The following is a 19,332-nucleotide window of genomic DNA, read 5'->3' as shown; positions in this document are numbered from 1 at the left end:
TTAGACTACATGCAAATACAGTCTGTCTTGCCATTGTCTGTTGAAGTGCAGGTTTGATCCAGCCAGTATAGAACTAGCTCTGTAGGGGTGAGGAGGACTGTGCTGTGTATCATCCTTGATTGTGTTCCTTCAAGGAGCATTGCACTGTAAGTACATCAGAATGACAAATTGATGAACTGCAACAGTATCTTTTTGTCAATGTTCCACATAATGTAAATGCCATACTTTGTGTGAATATTATGTTGGAATACAGTGCTGATATCTTGGAAAACCATAACTGCTTCTTAATTTAACATAGAATAATACATAGGTCTTTTTTTTTTTAAGTGAGCTCAATGGGTAAGTATTTTTTATATGCTTTAGCTATAGCTAAAGAAAACTGATCATTAACAAAATTGAATAGTATTACTCATTGGTGCTCCTAAAATATATTGTTTTTCAGTATAATATATGCATATTTTGTATATTAATAATGAAAGACTTGAAATGTATCAGACAGAAGTGGTTTTCAGTTTGCAAATATATTAAGCAATATAGCAGTTTTAACACCATTTCATAAATATGTTCTTTCATTGGTAGGGAGCACCATTTGTTGTTTTGAATATACTGTAAAGGAAGATGTACAAGAACATAAATGTTGAGATTACCTAGGGTAGAAAATTAGCAGTACAGTTCATTGTGGATATTTTGAAATGTTTTTGATTGTTTTATAGACGTTAGAGTGACTTCCATTACCCTTATGTAGATATGGATATGTAGCTCTAGTTTGAAGCTTAATCCTTAGGGAGTTAGTTATTTGTTATCTTTAAGAGTAGGGTATTGACATGAACAATTTCAGTATTTTGCATGATACTGTTTTATAGATGACCTTTAGGAAAGTGGTACATTTATTAATTAAACTGAAGAGATAGTTCAGTTAGATTCAATATCATAACTCTCAAATTGGAGGCTGTTGATTTTGATTCATTTAAACTTTAAAATCTTTATTAATTGCAAACAGTGCAATTATTTATGCTTCACAGTGCCTTCCCAGACCTTCCACCTTAGGTTCTGCTGCAAAAAGCAACAGGTAAGCACAACCTAAGGACATATATAAATAAATATTTCAATACATTAATGTTGTCCCTGTGAGGTTTTTGTGGTTGTGTATTCAAAAGCAATCTGCTACTGCTTCCCAAAAATGTATCTTGTTATTTATGCTACTATTTCAGTGGAAAGTCTGTAAGTTGTTCAAACAGCTGTTTACATTTCTAGGTAATGTTTTTTATTTTATTAAACAAGAAAGAATGATGAGTAGATTGCTGCTGTAATTGAACTACATCACCCTTTGTAATCTTTTCCCATAGAAAAATTGTTACATTTAAGAAAAGGCAATTACATAGATTTTAAGATTTAGGAAGTCACTTGGTCAGAAAGTTCAACAGCCTTCACAGTCTATTTAAGATTGATAGTACATTTTCTTTGCCCTCCAAAGCTATGGAGTCTTTATTTTTTTTCTTATTCTTGAACTAGAGCAATTCAGTAAGGCCATTATGGGTGAGAGTTTTATTATGTGTCCTTTTTAGACAGTTTGGGTTTTATAACTTTTATATACACTGAAAAAGGAAAAAATTATAAAGAAAACTGGCAGTATGTTTTGATAAAAGGCATGTGCATCAGTGAAATGGTAACTGTTTAGCAAATAACCTTGCATAATCTGTATAGCAACCAGTATTTTTCTGATTTATAATATTTTAATAACTGACGCTGAATTTCATTTTTTTGCCAGTTTAAAATGTTTGTGTGTTCTTATTGATGATTTTAACTGGTACATATTTTGAGTTAAGATGAATGTTTTAAAGCAGCATCATATCAGTTTTGTTTATTCTATTTCTAAAATGTGCTGATCCTTTTAAAACTCCTGCTTATCTCTACAACAAAGAAAAATATTCAAAAATACTGCCTTCATTTTCACACACAGTGCTGAAGATGCTGCAAGCACCAAATCATAGCTCATAAAATCAGGTCCTGAGATAGTTACCCATAAAGAGGAATCCTTTGAGTGTATGCCATTGGTGAGCCGATGAGCATGGACCATAGAAGGGCTCAATGTAGAAGGTAAAATTGGCGAATCATAATTGAGAAATATGAAATGTATTCGCATACATAATATGGTATAGGGTATAATGTACCTGCTTTTGATCACTTCATTTTAAAGTGCTATTCACTTGCTCTTAAATGTTCCATGAACTGTTAAGTTTCATAAGTTATGTAGTTATTGCACCACATTTGTGTGTGTGTGTGTTTGTGTGTGTGTGTGTGTGTGTGTTTGTGTGTGTGTGTGTGTGTGTGTGTTTGTTTGATAGTCAATGATAGGTATGTTAAGATAATATAAAGGAGCTCTTTGAACTTTCAGATTGTCAAATTTGGGTTAGCTGTAGCTTGCATTTTTACAAAAGAAAATATAGATGAATGCTAATAGATATTGGGGCATTGTTTCTGTCTTATGAGAATTTTTTATCATTACCACAAGCCTTCACTGATACTGCAAGCATTTTTTTAATGGCGCTAATCTTAACCTTGAAATTCATGGAAAGCAGAAAAGGTGAGCCAGTTGGTTTGAATGCAATGGGTGTTAGGAGTGGTAGAAACAATGTTTAGTTTAGATTGAAATTGAACTGATTTATTTTATTTTGCACTTAAAATTTTGAAAATTTTTTTTAAAGATCTGTTAGTGTGATACTTAGAATTCTTATGTTTTGATGTTTCTTTTAGAAATGAGAAGTATGCTTTTATTTTTAACAAAAATGGTTTTAATACTAGAACTAGTCATTTAATACTAGTTGTTTATAGACATTGTAAAATATATCGTTAGACAAATACCTTGGTAGTTAATTCAGAAGGGTGGGTTTGGGTAGAAGTAGCAGAGTACCTTAAGAGAGAAATAGGAATATATGCAGAAGGGATAACATTTCATTTGTGTGAATACTCTGCCAAGAGAATCAGTTCTATCTGCAAAGTTGTCTGTTGTCTAGAATAGGGATATAGAAATTAGTAATCAATGAGGATGTCTTATTTTTAGTTCTTGAAAATTCTGCCTCATTTTTAAAATGTATTTTAACAATACCTAAAAGATAATTTTGACTCTGAAAATAACCTTATTTTTTGTTTAGTCACTTGAGTTTTATTGCCACAGTATAAACTTCTGAGGGATTTTTTACATTGGTGTTTCTAAGAAGCAAATAAATCCCAGGGTTTTATTTTCTTCATTTATACCCCTATAGAAACTCTTAAATGTACTTGCACATATATATATTTTTTCTTATGCATGCTCGATGCATTTTCGTCCTGAGAAAAGTGTTCTCTACAGAAACTACCCGTGTGTAAAAAGAAGATTGGCTTAAAATGGCTACTGTGATGGGAACAGTGTCTTAGGGAGATGCAGCTTGGACTGGAGGTAAATTGAATACTTTACAAACTGTGGTTTAGAGTTTGCTTTAATGACATTGTATGTAAAAGGACACATGATTGCTGTAATTTTGTATTATGGTTTTCTCAATAAAAAAATAAATGTACATTGATGAATATTATAAGGGAGTGTTTTGTCTTTTCTAAAATACTGAGACTTTTTTTTTAAATATAGAAGTTACTTTATTATGGGTTTACATTGTAAAACAAAATTGTCTTCCAGAAAATTAAAATATAAAACAACTTGATGATAGAACATGGTAGCTAATTATTTACAAACTCATTTTAAAGACCAGAATTTAAAATGGAAGATTGTGCCATCCCCCCCCCCCCCCCCCGCCAAATCCTCTTGTATCTTAAAATCTTTAATTATATTGAAAGTGTTTTCTCCTGTGTGACTACTAATACAGAATTTCTCATTGAAATGTCATTTGTTCAGGCAAGGTCACAACATAAATTGGTTTTATAAGCTTGAACATATATTACACACATTTGAAAAGTACATTCAATATTATTCTCAACACTCAGAACTCTGTATAGGCAGTGGTTTTCATCCAGTTTTCTCTGGCATTTGTTTCTTAGAAGTCTTTAATTTCGTGTTTTTCTCCATTCTCCTCCTCTCCCATAAAAAGAGTGGTATCCCAACCCCCTCCTACATCTGCTTCAGAAAGGCTCTGAAACTACAACCAAAATGATGTACTAAGGGAAAACTCCCACTCAAATTGATAGGTTCCAAATTCACTGTCTCGGCTATCTCAGACTAATTTTAGTTGTAAATAGCTCATTGATGGTATTCTTTCATGCAAAATAATGTGTTGTTTTTGAAACTTCTAAATATTGCTGTGAACTTACGGTAAATGCACATCCTAAGTTCTGATATAACTGAGTAAATTTCCCACTTTCCCCATTAAATGCGCATTAACTTATGCATAATATGGCGATGAATCTGGTGCTCATTTGGAAAGGAGGAAGATATTCTTTAGATGAGCTTGTGTTTTGAAGACTGTTATGAAAAGGAATAAGAAGTCAACATTGTGGCACTTCTGGTTTCCTTTTTTGGCCCCGCCACAGAAAAGATGGATGTAGTAAGAAAGTCGGAGAGAGAGAGAGAGTTCCAGGCAGAGGGAAGGGAAGCTAGTAGTCATCAGCTAAAAAACAAGAAGAAAGGTGATTCTTTTTAAAGGGAAAAATTTTTAAATAGAATGAAAGTATTAGATTTTTTTCAAAGTGATTAATTCTTACTTTCAATTGTAAGAATACAGGTACTAGCTGCAGAGCCTTTATTGTTGACAGCTTTACACATATACTCTCCTTCATCTTCTGGGAAAGTTTCTGGTAAATAAAGGCAGTAAGTTTCTCCTCTTTCGATATATTGATAGTCTTCTCCATCCTGCAATATTTCTCCTTCAAACCACCATGTAATTTCTGGTTTGGGTTCTCCTGTTACTTTAACTGTAAATCTAACAGGCTCACTATCTACAACTGAAGTATTTTTCAGAGGCTTCTTGAACCACGGAGCTCCTGACCTGGTTTGCTCTTCATCTTCGATAATGGAGCCATTCATGATGCTACCCTCCTCTTCTTCCTCCTCTTCTCTTTTCTATATTAAAATTAATGCATTCAAGTGGTCACTTTTAGTATAGTAGCATTTTCAGGACAGTGGTTTAATCACAGTCTTTGAGGTAAATAGGTTTTGGGGGGGTTTTTTTGCCCTCAAAGTCAAGAGCATGCAAGTACAGTTGTGTACCACTTAACAGAATATTAGAACTGCATCATTAGGTGATTCGGTCATTGTGCCAATAGAGTGCATTTACACAAACCTAGATGGTATAGCCCAGTGGTCGGCAAACTCATTAGTCAACAGAGCCCAATATCAACAGTACAACGGTTGAAATTTCTTTTGAGAGCCAAATTTTTTAAACTTCTAACACCACTTCTTCAAAATAGACTTGCCCAGGCCGTGGTATTTTGTGGAAGAGCCACACTTCAAGGGGCCAAAGAGTCGCATGTGGCTCACGAGCCACAGTTTGCCAACCACAGGTATAGCCTATTGCTTCTAAGCTATAAACTTGTTACTGTACTGAGTACTGTAGGCAGTTGTAACAATATTTGAATATGTAAACATCTAAACAAAAGGTACAGTAAAAATAACTGAAATGTTTCCAAAACATTCCAGTGACTTATTAAAATGTTTTTTACCCCTCATATAAAACTATGGCTTTTAAGAGCATCTTTGGAAAATAAAGGCTATGTTTGGTACCTTTTGTAGTGCTGCATCAATTTCCTTTTGTTCAAACTGCATACGTAGTAACTTTTGTTCTTCAATTCTTCTTTGTTCTTCTTCTTCTCTTGCCTTAGCCATTTGTTCAAATCTAGCTTTCATATTCACTTTATGAGTAAACGGAGCCTCACTTTTTTTTGCAGGCTTTACATCAACATCTTCTTCCTTTACAAATGTGGGCCAAGAATAAGAGTTGCTTATTTTCCAAAAACCAAGAACTTAAGTATTAAGAGTCCTGAGGTTGTCATTTATAATAGGCACAAAATAATTAACAGTTTGTATACATATTTGTGCTACACTATAGACAGAAGTTTTACTATACCTTAGTTTGGGAAAGATGAAATTTTTGTGAAATGTTCTCTTAACAAATGGAATCCTTTTCTCCCAATGTAAAGATCATAAAATATCAGTGGGATCCCAGTATCTTTATTTCCCCAACTGTCAGTGTTTGTTGACCAGACTAAATAACAGTGGGGATACTACATATCATAACAAAATACTCCCATATTTCCCACTTCATGATTTCCTTCGTCACCCTACTTAGTTAATAAGTGTCGTTCCAATGAATTCTATCCAAGAAATTTATTGATGGTCAAATGGCAAAGAGTGCAGGTAGAATAAATGGGAAAGCAACTTTAAGTAATGACTAATTTGGGGAAATCGCTGAGGTGAAGAATGGTTGTGAGTCATCTTTAGGAGTAAGAGTTGGGAACCATGGAAATAAGAATTGAGAGTAATTTAAGAGTGGTGTTTCAACTGTTAAATAGTGTGAGTCAATAAAATCAAACTATAAGGCCATCATGAGATCACTGATGGCCTTAGGAGTGGGGTCATGTAGATAGTTAGTTCATGGCTTCTAAAGTACTTTAGTCATATTTGACAGTTTTGAAACTAGGTCTGTCTAAAGATATCACCATGTATATTACAGAATAAGGAAATTGCTCTAGGGTACTATATCAACTAAATTTTGAAACAAGCTGTAGTTTCCTATAGTAAAAACTTGATTTATGGATGTTTTACATCAGTTTGAGGTATTGCAGCTAAGTCCCAGTGAATGTAGGAGGAGGAATTAGAATAACTTGAGTAGTTTTCCGACTTCTCTTGAATCACATTTTTATGATGTTGGAAAATCCTTGGGCATCAGACACAACCAGATACCTGTTGGGTAAATTCTATTATACATGCCATAATTTACCTTCAGTTGATAAACATGCCTGCCTATAGCTATTGCTAATGAAGGATGTTCTGGGGGGGTTGTTATTAAAGTTTTTAAATAGGCTAAAAAGTATATGTTAATAAGAATTCCTCTGAAGCTAATTGGGGGAAACTTATGAACAGTCTTTCTGTTATTAAATGCAATTGTTGCTTTTTTTTTGAGAGAGAGAGAGAGAGGGAAGCATCGATTTGTTGTTCTACTTATCTATGCATTCATTGGTTAATTCTTGTATGTGCCCTGACCGGAGATCAAACTCAAAACCTTGGTGTATTGGGATGATGCTCTAACCAACTAAACTACCCAGCCAGGGCAATTGTTGCCTTTTCTTGAATCTCTGAAAAGCCACATTTTAAAATGTTACAGAAAATGAGTCTCCTATCATAGTAAAAGAATAACTTTCGTTCTCTTAAGTGCATTCTTAAGAGGACATTGACACCCCAGCACATGAATATTAAGGACAGTATAATTAGGCAGTAAATTTAAGATAAAAGGGGAATATAAGGAAATGGTTTTGGAGTATACCTTATTAGAAAAATTGAACTACAAAGTCAAATACTATAAGGCAATTAAGATATTTAGGTACCAAATGAGGTACGGGTTAAGGGCTACGGGAGCTGGAATGGAATTCCTTGATTAGGGAAGGTTACATGAATGAGTTGGTCCTTAAAAGATGCCTGGAATAGAAGACGGGTTGAACATTGACATTTTCTAAAGGTGAAAACTAGATACATGATTAGAGGGATGAGGGGGACAGTCCTATTCTGGAAGTTGATTGCCCTCAATGCCAAAACTGCTAACAAGTTTTTAAAGGATATCTCAATGACCTTTAAGAGGGATATGACCAGAGGAATGTCAACATTCTTCACAGGAAACAGTGTTCAGGGCATCTACATGGGTTATAGATCAACTATGTCCTAGTATATCCTTTTAAACAAAAGAGAACCAATAAATAGCAATAAAACAAGAAGTAACCACTTCATTTCCTTTCTATTACATATTTTATAGGGCTAGGTATTACTGCTCTGAGGTTTCACTGCCTTTAACAAAGGGAATCAAGTGCATGCTTATGGAACTTTAGATAGAGCGACATTTATCTTTCTAAAGAACCACCTGATATTTTGGCCAAACAAATGTTAAATGTTGGTGTTCTCCAGGGTTTTATCATTTACTTTCAAACTATTAACTGTTTCAAGATGGTTTTATCTATTTCTATACTTTCAAAGACTATCCATAAAAGTGACAATCCCTAGCTCCTGCCTCTCACCTGAGCTCAGTACTTGTTTCAGACAGCTTTTACCCTTATCTAAATACAGCTTAAACAGTGCAGTCCCAGTGTCCAGAACAATCCCTTGGACATACTAGGCTTTCAAGTAAGTTTTTTAATGCATGAATCTAAAGCCATCTTTAGATTCAGCATGATCTAGCTATAAAGATGCTAACGTGATAATACTCCATGTTTTTAAAATCCCTTCAGTGCACCCCTATAAAACAAAATTTCTTAACGTGTCATCTATGACCTTTCATGGTCATCTCACCTATACTTACATCTTCATCATTAGCTGTTTTTGCACTCTAGTTTGCCTCAGTAATAAATTCTGTTTAGTCTTGAGAATTTGTACATACTTTCTATTAACAACCTCCTCTGATGGCCCTCCCAGCTTCCATACCTGTTTCACTAGTTGAATATCTGATGAAAATGCATTTTTAGAGGAATATTGGTTGAATGCTCTGGCAGAAAAACATTCCCAGGCCCTGTTTAAACCAATATTCATTACCATGGAACTAGTCCTCAAACTGGAAGGGACTTTACAGATCATTTAGTGATCACCTCATTTTACATTTGGAGGTACTTCAAATTTCATGCTATCTGAATTTTGATTTAGGTTCTGCCACTGAGTTATATGACTTGCATGACTGAGCAAGTCATATAGGGTTTATTGGACTCATCTTTAAGAGAGTAAATGAATGATCTCTGGAGTTGTTTTAACTCAAATATATATTGGTTGTACTAATTCAAGCTAAAACTTTGCCCATAAATAATTTTTTGTTTTTTGCTAGGGTGAAACATTTGGTGTTCACTATTGGCTTTAATTTTAATAAAATTCTGAAACAATACTAGAGTGGGAAAATAATTTCAAAGTCTTTTAAGATCTTGATGTGTTTTTGCTATTTAGTTCCCAAAACTTATTTCAAAGCTAGTGTTACTTCTGTTGAATCATCGTTATGGTGTCATAACAATGTTAAATATAAAATAGTTTACCTCATGGAAGTGTTCTGCTTCTCGCTCTTTAATTTCAAGGTCAATGGCTCTCCTTCTTGCTCGTTCTTCTTCTATCTTTTTCTGTATTTCTTTTTCAGACAACTGTCCAATTTTTTCAAACTTGCTTTTTAGATTTTTAGCTTGAATAGAGCCACTCCTTTTCAATTTGATTAATTCTTCATATTCCCTGCTCAATTCAAAGGTTTCATTTTCTTCCTCTTCCTTAAAAAAAAAGAATATTATATTAAATAACTAGAAAATTAGTTTGTATTATAAACATCCAAAAAGTGTTCACCATTTCTTATTTTAAACCAAAAATAAAGGTTAAATAACCTCCCTGAACACAATACCTAAATACAACCTGCTAAAATATGTATATCAAAAATTAACTTTTACTAGGAATTGTAGAAAGATCTTTGTTCAAAGAACACTGAGATAGGGAGGAGTCAGATGTAAGTTCTAGTTCTGACACTCATACTGTGTGGCCATTTTATTGCTTAACTCACTGGACATGATTTTTTCTTCTCTATATAGAGTCAGAGTATCTCTAAATGCTTTTTGTCTTTGATTTGATGATGGCCTAATAAAGTTCAATATCAGTCTTAATACTCAACTGATACAGCACCTCTACAGATAGTCTGGTAAAATCCCTACACTTCACTATGTATCACTTGTATTCTCAATTTTATATTTTTCAAGAAAGAAAAGGAGTCATCCAAACTTGGGATCTAATTTTTTTTAAAGAAATGACTCTCTTCATTTTACTCTTCTTTCTTTAATCCTCACCCAAGGATATGCTTTTATTGATTTCTAGAGAGGAAGGGAGAGAAACAAAGATGTGATAGAGAAACATTGATCAGTTGTCTCCCGTATGTGTCCCAACTGGGGATCGAACCTGCAACCTAAGTGTGTGCCCTGACCAGAAATTGAACCCTTGGTGTACTGGACAACACTCAAACCAACTGAGCCGCCACCAGCCAGGGCAGGAACTAATTTTTTATACCATTTTATTTTGAAAACTTACTCACATTCCTTTCCCTTGGCTTTTCATAATTTATGATCACTAGTTCTTTTCTAAAATTTATTGTTGATAGTAGTACAAATGTCACCCATTGCTCCCACCCCACCCCAGTCCTTACCCTGTCTATTGTGAATACTAGTTCTTTGTATACTTCTTACACTAAAACCTAATCTCACTAAATGGAATGGTAAAATATTGCTGTTATTCCTGGTAAACTTTTCTTGGAGAAGACCTACAGTTTTAGGCTGAGGGGGCAAAAAAAGCAGGAAAAGGGCAGGGGAGGTAGTCACAGTGGATGTGACATGAGGCTTAATGGCTCATTCAAGGGGGAAAAACATTTCTTTATACTACTGCTATTTTTTCACCTAGGGGTAAAAACAGACTACTTAAAATACCAGAAACTAACAAATTTATGATATAATTCATTTTCAGCTTCCTTTTCCAAATAAATGCTATAATTTAAGCTAGATCTTAGAATATTTCCCTATAGCATACTAATTTTATTAACTATATATTTATACAGCCTTTATAGTCTCTTGGTCAGTGAGGGCAAGGAAGTAAATATCCCTACAGGCCCAATGCCCTAACCCAGTGGTCAGCAAACTCATTAGTCAACAGAGCCAAATTTTTTAAACTTCTTCTAACGCCACTTCTTCAAAATAGACTCGCCCAGGCCGAGGTATTTTGTGGAAGAGACACACTCAAGGGGCCAAAGAGCCGCATGTGGCTCGCGAGCCGCAGTTTGCCTACCATGGCACTAACCCATGACAAAGGCAAATTCTAAGAGGTTGCAACCTCTGCATAGGAACCCCTAAGTTCCTAGATTAGGAGGAATTGGCAAGGGGCTCCCACCAAGTCACCTGCCAAACATGCCATGTCACTGCTAGTCCAAGGTTGCGATAGCCACTGGCCCCTTGCCCTAAGTTGGGCTGTGTGCTGTTCCCCAACTCTGCTCATTTGCTGTCAGCCCCTCCCCATCAGTGGCAGAGGGAGACTTGGAATGCTGACCCCCTCCCTAACCCTTCCCTCTCTGCCTATGCAATTAGTTGGCCATTCAGATGGAGGGCTGCAGCGTCCAAGGGCAAAAAGGAGAAGGTTAAATAGGGCCTTGGGGGCATCAGTAGGTGGGAAGAGGGCTGCTGAGAACCCATCATAGGGAGGCAGGATATGTGGGTGAGCCAAGGCTCTAAGACTCAAGCACAGGTTCCATTGTCCAATTGGCTTTCACAGCAAAGATTCAAAGTAAATCATTTAACATTTCAAGATGGCAACCTGAGAGAAACCACTAAACATGACCCTTCTGAACATGGAGTCCTATGAGGGCACAAGTTGCATGCCCATGCAAACGGCCCTGTACAGTTGTATGTGTGTGTGTGTGTGTGTGTGTGTATTTCATTTCAACACTAGAGAAGTCACACTAAAATGTGACAGCATCAAAGTTTTATTTTTAGTAAAATAAAGTGACTCAAAGACTTGCCAAGCTGATGTTCCTATTAGTATCCATGGTACTCCTTTAGTTTTATCTTATTTAGGTTACATGTATCAGTTCATCAGTTTCAAAGATACGAACAAGTATAAATGGGTATATTAAGTACTCCCAGCAGCTCTCAATCATGACATAACCACATATAATCATGAGGTCTATGGAAATATATATTTAAGGTATTGTAGTAATATCTCAGTCACTTGCAATCTTCTATATTTTTTTAAACTACCAAGAAAGAAGCTGAGTTATGTGAGCTAGAAAGTGCACATAACTGTGAAAACTTGTATTAAGGGTCTCATTGGAGTATGTTGCATGTCCTTTATGTGAATAATAAATATTAACAAAGTTATTATAAGGAAATATATGTAAAATACTTAGATTAATTTTTTTGGAAAACATGAATATTTTTAAAACCTTACCTCTCCCATTTCTTGTCTCAGTTGTTCAAATTCCTGTTTTTCCATTTCTAGCTTATGCTTCCGTTCTTCCTCTGTTCGTCGTTTTTCTTCTTCCATTTTTTGTTTTAATAATTCTTCAAAATTAAATTCCAGTTTTCCCGGTGTAAGAGATTCTTGAGAGATTGTTTTATACATCTCTGGGGAGTCATCATCTACTACCTATATAAAATAATTATTTTATCACTCATCAGAATTATGCTTAATAAAAAGGGAATATTTCTTGTAGAAACTATGATTACTGGAATACAAAGGTTGTACATTGAACTAAAAACCAGGAGACCTAAATTATCTTTAAAAGTACAAAATAATAAATGGGAGGAATTATTAGAAAATGTAGACTAAGGTATTTTGTGATTACAGAGGAAATGGTGACCATCTATTCTCCATTCCAATGAACACGATGGAATACTTTGATTTTATACTATCAGTTATTGGAATTAGACATTAAGATCCCCTAATATTAAACATTTTTAGTTGGATTAAAATAAATCTGTGGTAATAAAAATAGAGCATTTCAGTTTAATCACAGTTTTGTCTGAATGAATTAGATAACCCCTCAGGATCCCTTCATAATCAGGCAGAAATTATTCAATGCTATGATTTTATTATACTGATTTATTTATTTATTTATTATTGATTTTAGAGAGGAAGGGAATGGGAGAGAGCATAGAAACATCAATGATGAGAGAAACATCAATCGACTGCCTCCTGTACACCCTATACTAGGGATCAAGCCCACAACCTGAGCGTGTGCCCTGATAGGGAATTGAACAATAACCTCCTGGTTCATAGGTCAACACTCAACCACTGAGTCACACTGGCTGGGCTGTACTGATTTATTTATGGTCAGGCTAATTGAAAAATAAATAATAATAATATAGCTGCCAGGTACAATGCTAAGCACTTTACATGTATTGAATTATTTTATCCTGTAACCCTACAAACTAGGAATTATTAATATCCCCATTTTATAGAAACTGAGGCACTGAAAAGTAATTTGTTCAAAGTTAATACAAATAAGTGGTAAAGGTAGGATTCAGATCTTAAAGATCTTTCTATAATAAAATTATAAATAATGATTTAGAGTTTTTTTTAGTACTTTTATGAACTCCATGTCTTGACTGCCATTTTTTTCCCCAGAAATTGAATTTATGGGGTGACATTGGTTAATAAAATTACATGGGTTTCAGGGGTACAAATCTATAATACATCAGCAACCCCAGTCAAGTTTTCTTCAATCATCATTTATCTCCCCTTTACCGTCTTCTACCTCCCTCTACCCCTTTCCCTCTTGTAATCACCATACTGTTGTCTATTCTAACAGCCATTTAGATGTGACCTTGGGCAAGTTATCTAGCCAAAGTCTGACTTTCCTTATCTGCAACAACTTTCATGGAGTTGTCATGAGAACTAAATAAAGTATGGAAACACTTAGTTGTGCTTGACACCATGATAATAACAAAATGGCAGTTTTATTATTACATTATTCCCTGTATATAGGCAATCTCTAAATTACAATTAGAAACTTTGGTTTAAAATCATTGACTTGGAATACACTTTACCATGAAAAGCAATTACATACTTCTCTTTTTCTTCTGAAAGTATATACATAAACCTCTGGCTTGAAATAGACATAGGGGAAAAAGAGAAGCAAAGGGTAATTATTTGTTCTAAGATTTATATATGACAGGCTTTACCAAAGAACCAGTTCAACTAAGAAACAATGTTTATATGGTCTTACCATCCAAAGATTGCAAAAAAAAACAAAATTTAGTGATATATGAATTAGCTGATCTATACTATGAAATTATGATACTTGGCCCTGGATAAGAAAACAATATAAATGAAGGGGAAACTTTCTCTTTTCTGATAACATAAATGTCTCTAGGAAAGTAGATTTTTGGTTTAATACAGTTCCCTGCACTTTTTCACTAGTGAATCACTGTGCCTAAAATCTGCCCCCAGGATTAACTTTCCTGATCTTCATAGCTACTACTCATTTACCACTTCTGAATTATTCCACAAAAAATAAGTAGTTTCACAATGTTTGCAGGGCTTTTGTGTAGAAACCATTTGTGAAGCAAGGATTACCTCACAATGCACATAAGACAACTTTAATCTCACTTATTCCACAAACATTAACAAGAAGTTTTTTATGCTAGAATATGTTGTTCCACATGCTTGGTGAATGGTCTCAGCCTCACTGTGTGAGAAAGACAACCATAAGCAGCAACAATACAACATTAGTGTTATGCTGGGGGAGTCCTAAAGGTTATGAGAATGCATAAAAGGAAGACCTCTCTGGAACACGTGTTATCAGGAAAGGCTTCCCAGAGAAAATGGGACATATGACTAGGAAATAGAGCACAGGGAAAGGACCGAGGGACATGCTTCACACAGCATTCATGAGAGCATAGCTTTTTGAAGAACTGGGAATAAATTTAGCATGTCTGGCAGATCAAAGAAGAATCAAGAAATGAAACTAGAGAGATATAGTAGGGCAAGATTATAAAGAAATCTGTTTTAAAAGTTTTTGGGTTTTGCTTACAGGAAGTGGAGAATTTTTTTTAAAATATATTTTATTGATTTTTTACAGAGAGGAAGGAAGAGGGATAGAGAGTCAGAAACATCGATCAGCTGCCTCCTGCACACCCCCCACTAGGGATGTGCCCGCAACCAAGTCACGTGCCCTTGACCGGAATCGAACCTGGGACCTTTCAGTCCACAGGCCGACGCTCTATCCACTGAGCCAAACCGGTTTTGGCAGAAGTGGAGAATTTTTAACGTCAAATTTACTTTTTTTTTTTTTTTTTTTTTTTTTTTTTTTTTTTAAAGAAAGATCACTGCTGGCTTTTCAGGGAAGAATGGATTAAGGGCAAGAAAAGTTAATTAAGAGTTGGCCCAAGGCAAGGGGTAACAATGGCCTGGATTATCGTGGTGGAAGTGGGAAATGTGAGAAAAATGATAGATTTTTAGCATAATTTAAGAGGTAAGATAAATGAGACAGTGAGTGATTGGATGTGAGGCATGAATGAGAAGGTGGAAGTGTGTAAGGCTCCAAAGCAGGGGTCCTCAAACTATGGCCTGCGGGCCACATGCGGCCCGCCGAGGACATTTATCCGGCCTGCCGGGTGCCGCTGCCTGTCCTGCTTAGCAGCCGACTCATCCCGGGCCCACAGTGCGCATAGGAATTTGTTCATAGTTTTTTTTTTTTAAACTATAGTCCGGCCCTCCAGCGGTCTGAGGGACAGTGAACTGGCCCCCCTGTTTAAAAAGTTTGAGGACCCCTGCTCCAAAGCTTCTGTGTGAGTTTCTGGTTGGGTAACAAAGCCTCGTCAACACTTGGATATATGTGTCCGAAGCTCACCCCGACACAGGAAGAAAGCCAGACCACCGAAGCCAATGGAAGTGTTTCAAGGAGGAGATGCTATGTTCACATGTCAACTTTCTTGAAAAGAAAGTTTGTCAGATAACTATAGATTTCACAATCATTAAAATGGTATGCGAAGTATAACTTTGTGAGAGTTAAGGTTGGTAGCAATATCCAGCAATGATGGGTGAGCATTTTGGAGTTAAATACTTGTGATTAAATAGCTTCGGTCATTTAATATATTCTGGATGTGATGGAAATTGAAAAGAGAGAAAGAAGGAGAGGAAGGGAAGAAGGAAATGTGGGAAGGGAAAGGGGAGTGTAGAGGAGGGAAGGAAAGGTGGGGATAAGAAATTCCCTGTTCAGATAGCCCTGGAAAACATGCCCTCCCAGAGAAGAAAGACAATATTCAACTCTCTATGCCAGTCAGAGCAATTCAGTTAGAACCTTCTCAACACCACATGGACGCAAACGCCTGTAACTGACAGGTATTCCGTCACAGGAGACTTAAAAACTATTTGCCATTTCTACTCTTGTCACAAATTTCAGAAACAACAGTGTATTCCCCAAAATTAAATGGTTTCTCTTAACATAATTAAAAACCTGAGTGAATCCTAATGGCATTCTCCTGTTATATTCTATCTTACCATGCTTCTCCGTGCTTCAGCAAATGCCTTCTTTTCCTCCTCTATTCTCCTTCTGGCTTCTTCTTCTGCTTTCCTTTTTTCCTCTTCTCTTCTTTGTCTTTCCAGCTCTTCAAAACTGAGTTTGAGTTTCCCAGGGCGGTACCCTTTAAAAATGTTTTCTGTGTCTTGGTTTTCCTCCTCTTCATTTACCTAGCCAAGAAACAACTCTCATTCATCAAAGATAGAAATGAGTTATCAATCAAAGGGCACAGAATCAGCCACCTCAACAGGAATATTTCTTTGCCCTAAATATACTTGACCTAAATCCCCTTCTTTTATAATATATGATAAAATATTCAAATTTGGACAAATTCCAAATAAATATATACTCAAGTTAAATAAAACTTCTCAAGCAAGTCAAATTTTTAATCAGATGAAGCTTTTAAAAAATTTAAGGGGCCCTGACCGGTTTGCCTCAGTGGATAGAGCGTTGGCCTGAGGACTCAAGGGTCCCAGGTTCGATTCCGGTCAAGGGCATGTACCTTGGTTGCGGGCACATCCCCAGTGGAAGGTGTGCAGGAGGCAGCTGATCGATGTTTCTCTCCCATCGATGTTTCTAACTCTCTATCCCACTCCCTTCCTCTCGGTAAAAAATCAATAAAATATATTAAAAAATAATAATAATAAACAATTTAAGGGGTCATTTAAGAGTTATTAAACATTAACTTCCCCAGAACAAACATAGCACGAGTGTGTGTGTGTGTGTGTGTGTGTGTGTGTACTTAAACTGAGGTTCAAATATACCTACACACAGTCTCTTCGGAAGTAAAATAAATTTCTCATTAAAAAATATTTATGTAAAAGTCAAATTTTATTTTATAATTAACATTCTAGTTTAACATTAAATCAATTAAAATTTGTTATTTGATTAATTGATGGTATTTCTATTTCAGTTCACTAAACTGACAACTACTGATATCTAAAATATATAGATATTATGCAACTATGATTACCCAAAATTCATAACATTTTCAAACAAATGTCTAGAAAATTAAAATTTTGGAGGTATAGTCCTTAGAACATCATTAATAAAAGTTGATCAAGAAATTATGAAAGCTTTAAAAAATTATAGAGGGCCAAAACCGGTTTGGCTCAGTGGATAGAGCGTCGGACTGCGGACTGAAGGGCCCCGGGTTCGATTCCGGTCAAGGGCATGTAACTTGGTTGCGGGCACATCCCCAGTAGGGGGTGCGCAAGAGGCAGCTGATCGATGTTTCTCTCTCATCGATGTTTCTGACTATCTATCACTCTTCCTTCCTCTCTGTAAAAAATCAATAAAATATATTAAAAAATAATAATAAAAAAAATAAAAAATTATAGAGGTTCTATTTTTAAATTCTTATGCAATCTGGAATTGGTGTTTTCTTATTTCAGTTTTATTTTTCATTGATAAATCTATTAATATAATAATAAGAGTTAATATTTTTTAAGCATTTATTATATGCTAGACAGTATTGTAACTGCTTTTGGTATTAACTCTTTTAACAATTAAGTAGGCACAATTATTTTCACAATTTTATAAATGAGGAAACTAAGACAGGTTAAATAATGCTCATATTATACACTTTAATGGGAGATACCTGAACCCAGGCAGTCTGGCTCCAAGACTCATGTTCTTAATGATTACACTGTATATGTGTGTGTGTGCGTGTGTGTGTGTGTGTGTGTATAAGCTTGTTTTACCATTTGCTGCCTTGCTTCTTCAAAAGCACGCTTCTCTTCTTCTAAACGTTGTCTTGCTTCTTCTTCAGCTTGCTTCCTTCGATTTTCTTGTCTTTGTCTTTCTAATTCTTCAAAAGTTAGTTTCAGTTTTCCAGGAGAAGTTGATTCTTTTTTTGCCTCATCATCCAGTTCATCATCCTAAGAAAACATAAAAACCCATCTTTTAATCATAAGGGAAATGCTGCTAACCAACTCTACTGCTTTGACTTGCTCCTTAAGGAAAAAAAAAAAGAATTACCATGACCAGTGAAAGACACTTTGCTTCCTTGAGAGACCGTCGTTGTTCTTCATATCTTCTTTTATCTTCTTCAGACTTGACCCTTTCTTTTTCTTCTCTTTCTTTTTCTAGATCCTTAAAATTCTTTGTTATTTTTCCAGATGTTTTGTGTGATTTCACAGGTACCACTGTTATAAGTAGTGAATCATCTCCTTCCTAATTTATAAAATAGATAATTAGCATATTTCTTCCTAATCAAAATTTAGGTTTCATGGGACTTTACCTCCATCATTGGTGAATTTCATTACATTGTCATCAATGTTATGAAGAACAAAATTTTATATATATTTTTACAGATTTTTATTAAATATCTCTATCTCCAAAGTCATTGTACATTATGAGTTAATGTAATGCAAATCCATTGCTGATTAGGTTCAAGGATCATCTTCTTCCCTAGAAGATGGTGTTAATACAGCTGTTCAGATAAAACTACATGACATTATCTATTAGCTATTCATGCACTAATCCCACAAAAGGTAGTGTGCACGTGAGTACACTGTAAATCAATTTGATGGTGGAAGGATTCAGTTTAAATACACAGAGTTTCTCCATTTTTCTCTCCATGCAAGTTTTTATTTTATATCTTTTTTTTAATGTTTTTTATTGATTTCAGGGAGAGGGAGAGAGAGAGAGAGCAACATCAATGAGAGAATCATTGATCAGGTGCTTCCTGCACACCCCTACTGGGGATCGAGCCCACAACCAGAGCATACCCCAACCTGGAGTCGAACTGTGACCTCCTGGTTCACAGGTCAACACTCAACCACTGAGCCACACTGGCTGGGCTCTCCATGCAAGTTTTTAAATACTTAGTAAAGCAAATATTTAGTAGGTAAAAAGAAACAGGATTTCCAAGTGATTTTTAAAACATTTTTGTACTAGAAACAAAACTCTTTGGCATTTGATCTTCTTGAAACTTAAATTTGTGGGTTTTTTTAATGTATTTTAGTTAGTTCTATTACATAATCTATTGTTGCTTCCAATTTATGTGGCTGTAGTTTTAGGCACACCATCAAATTGATTTTTAACTTTGTGGCTGTTAAATATTTCTTCATGGTAATAGATAATACTATACTCTCTACTAATATATGATAACCAAATAAACTAT

General features: G+C 35.2%; 2 protein-coding genes across 25 annotated transcripts in view; one reads left to right on the top strand and one right to left on the bottom strand.

Moving 5' to 3' along the window:
- The window catches only part of FUBP1 (far upstream element binding protein 1), a 39,964-nt gene extending 36,396 nt beyond the window's left edge, over positions 1 to 3,568 (top strand). For 13 of the 18 annotated variants that reach the window (XM_080655579.1, XM_080655575.1, XM_080655578.1 and 10 more), the window contains 2 exons: positions 1,023 to 1,069; positions 1,961 to 3,568. In XM_080655579.1, the coding sequence (XP_080511705.1) occupies positions 1,023 to 1,069; positions 1,961 to 1,991 (78 nt within the window). In that variant the 3' untranslated portion in view covers positions 1,992 to 3,568. Of the gene's footprint in view, positions 1 to 51; positions 147 to 1,022; positions 1,070 to 1,960 lie in introns of all 18 variants that reach the window. The other 5 variants (XR_013959900.1, XR_013959901.1, XR_013959902.1 and 2 more) reach the window with 3 other exon arrangements.
- Positions 3,563 to 19,332, bottom strand: part of NEXN (nexilin F-actin binding protein) — a 46,388-nt gene continuing 30,618 nt past the window's right edge. For 6 of the 7 annotated variants that reach the window (XM_080655563.1, XM_080655564.1, XM_080655566.1 and 3 more), the window contains 8 exons: positions 18,186 to 18,380; positions 17,909 to 18,085; positions 16,187 to 16,375; positions 12,131 to 12,328; positions 9,205 to 9,426; positions 5,708 to 5,893; positions 4,690 to 5,047; positions 3,563 to 4,595 (listed from right to left, as the gene is read on the bottom strand). In XM_080655563.1, the coding sequence (XP_080511689.1) occupies positions 4,582 to 4,595; positions 4,690 to 5,047; positions 5,708 to 5,893; positions 9,205 to 9,426; positions 12,131 to 12,328; positions 16,187 to 16,375; positions 17,909 to 18,085; positions 18,186 to 18,380 (1,539 nt within the window). In that variant the 3' untranslated portion in view covers positions 3,563 to 4,581. The remainder of the gene's footprint in view (positions 4,596 to 4,689; positions 5,048 to 5,707; positions 5,894 to 9,204; positions 9,427 to 12,130; positions 12,329 to 16,186; positions 16,376 to 17,908; positions 18,086 to 18,185; positions 18,381 to 19,332) is intronic. The other variant, XM_080655565.1, reaches the window with a different exon arrangement.

Source organism: Plecotus auritus (assembly GCF_963455305.1).
Source record: "Plecotus auritus genome assembly, chromosome: 2".
Classification (NCBI taxonomy): domain Eukaryota; kingdom Metazoa; phylum Chordata; class Mammalia; order Chiroptera; family Vespertilionidae; genus Plecotus; species Plecotus auritus.
The sequence above is the reverse complement of the archived record's forward strand: the minus strand, read 5'-3'. Positions and strand labels throughout refer to the sequence as shown.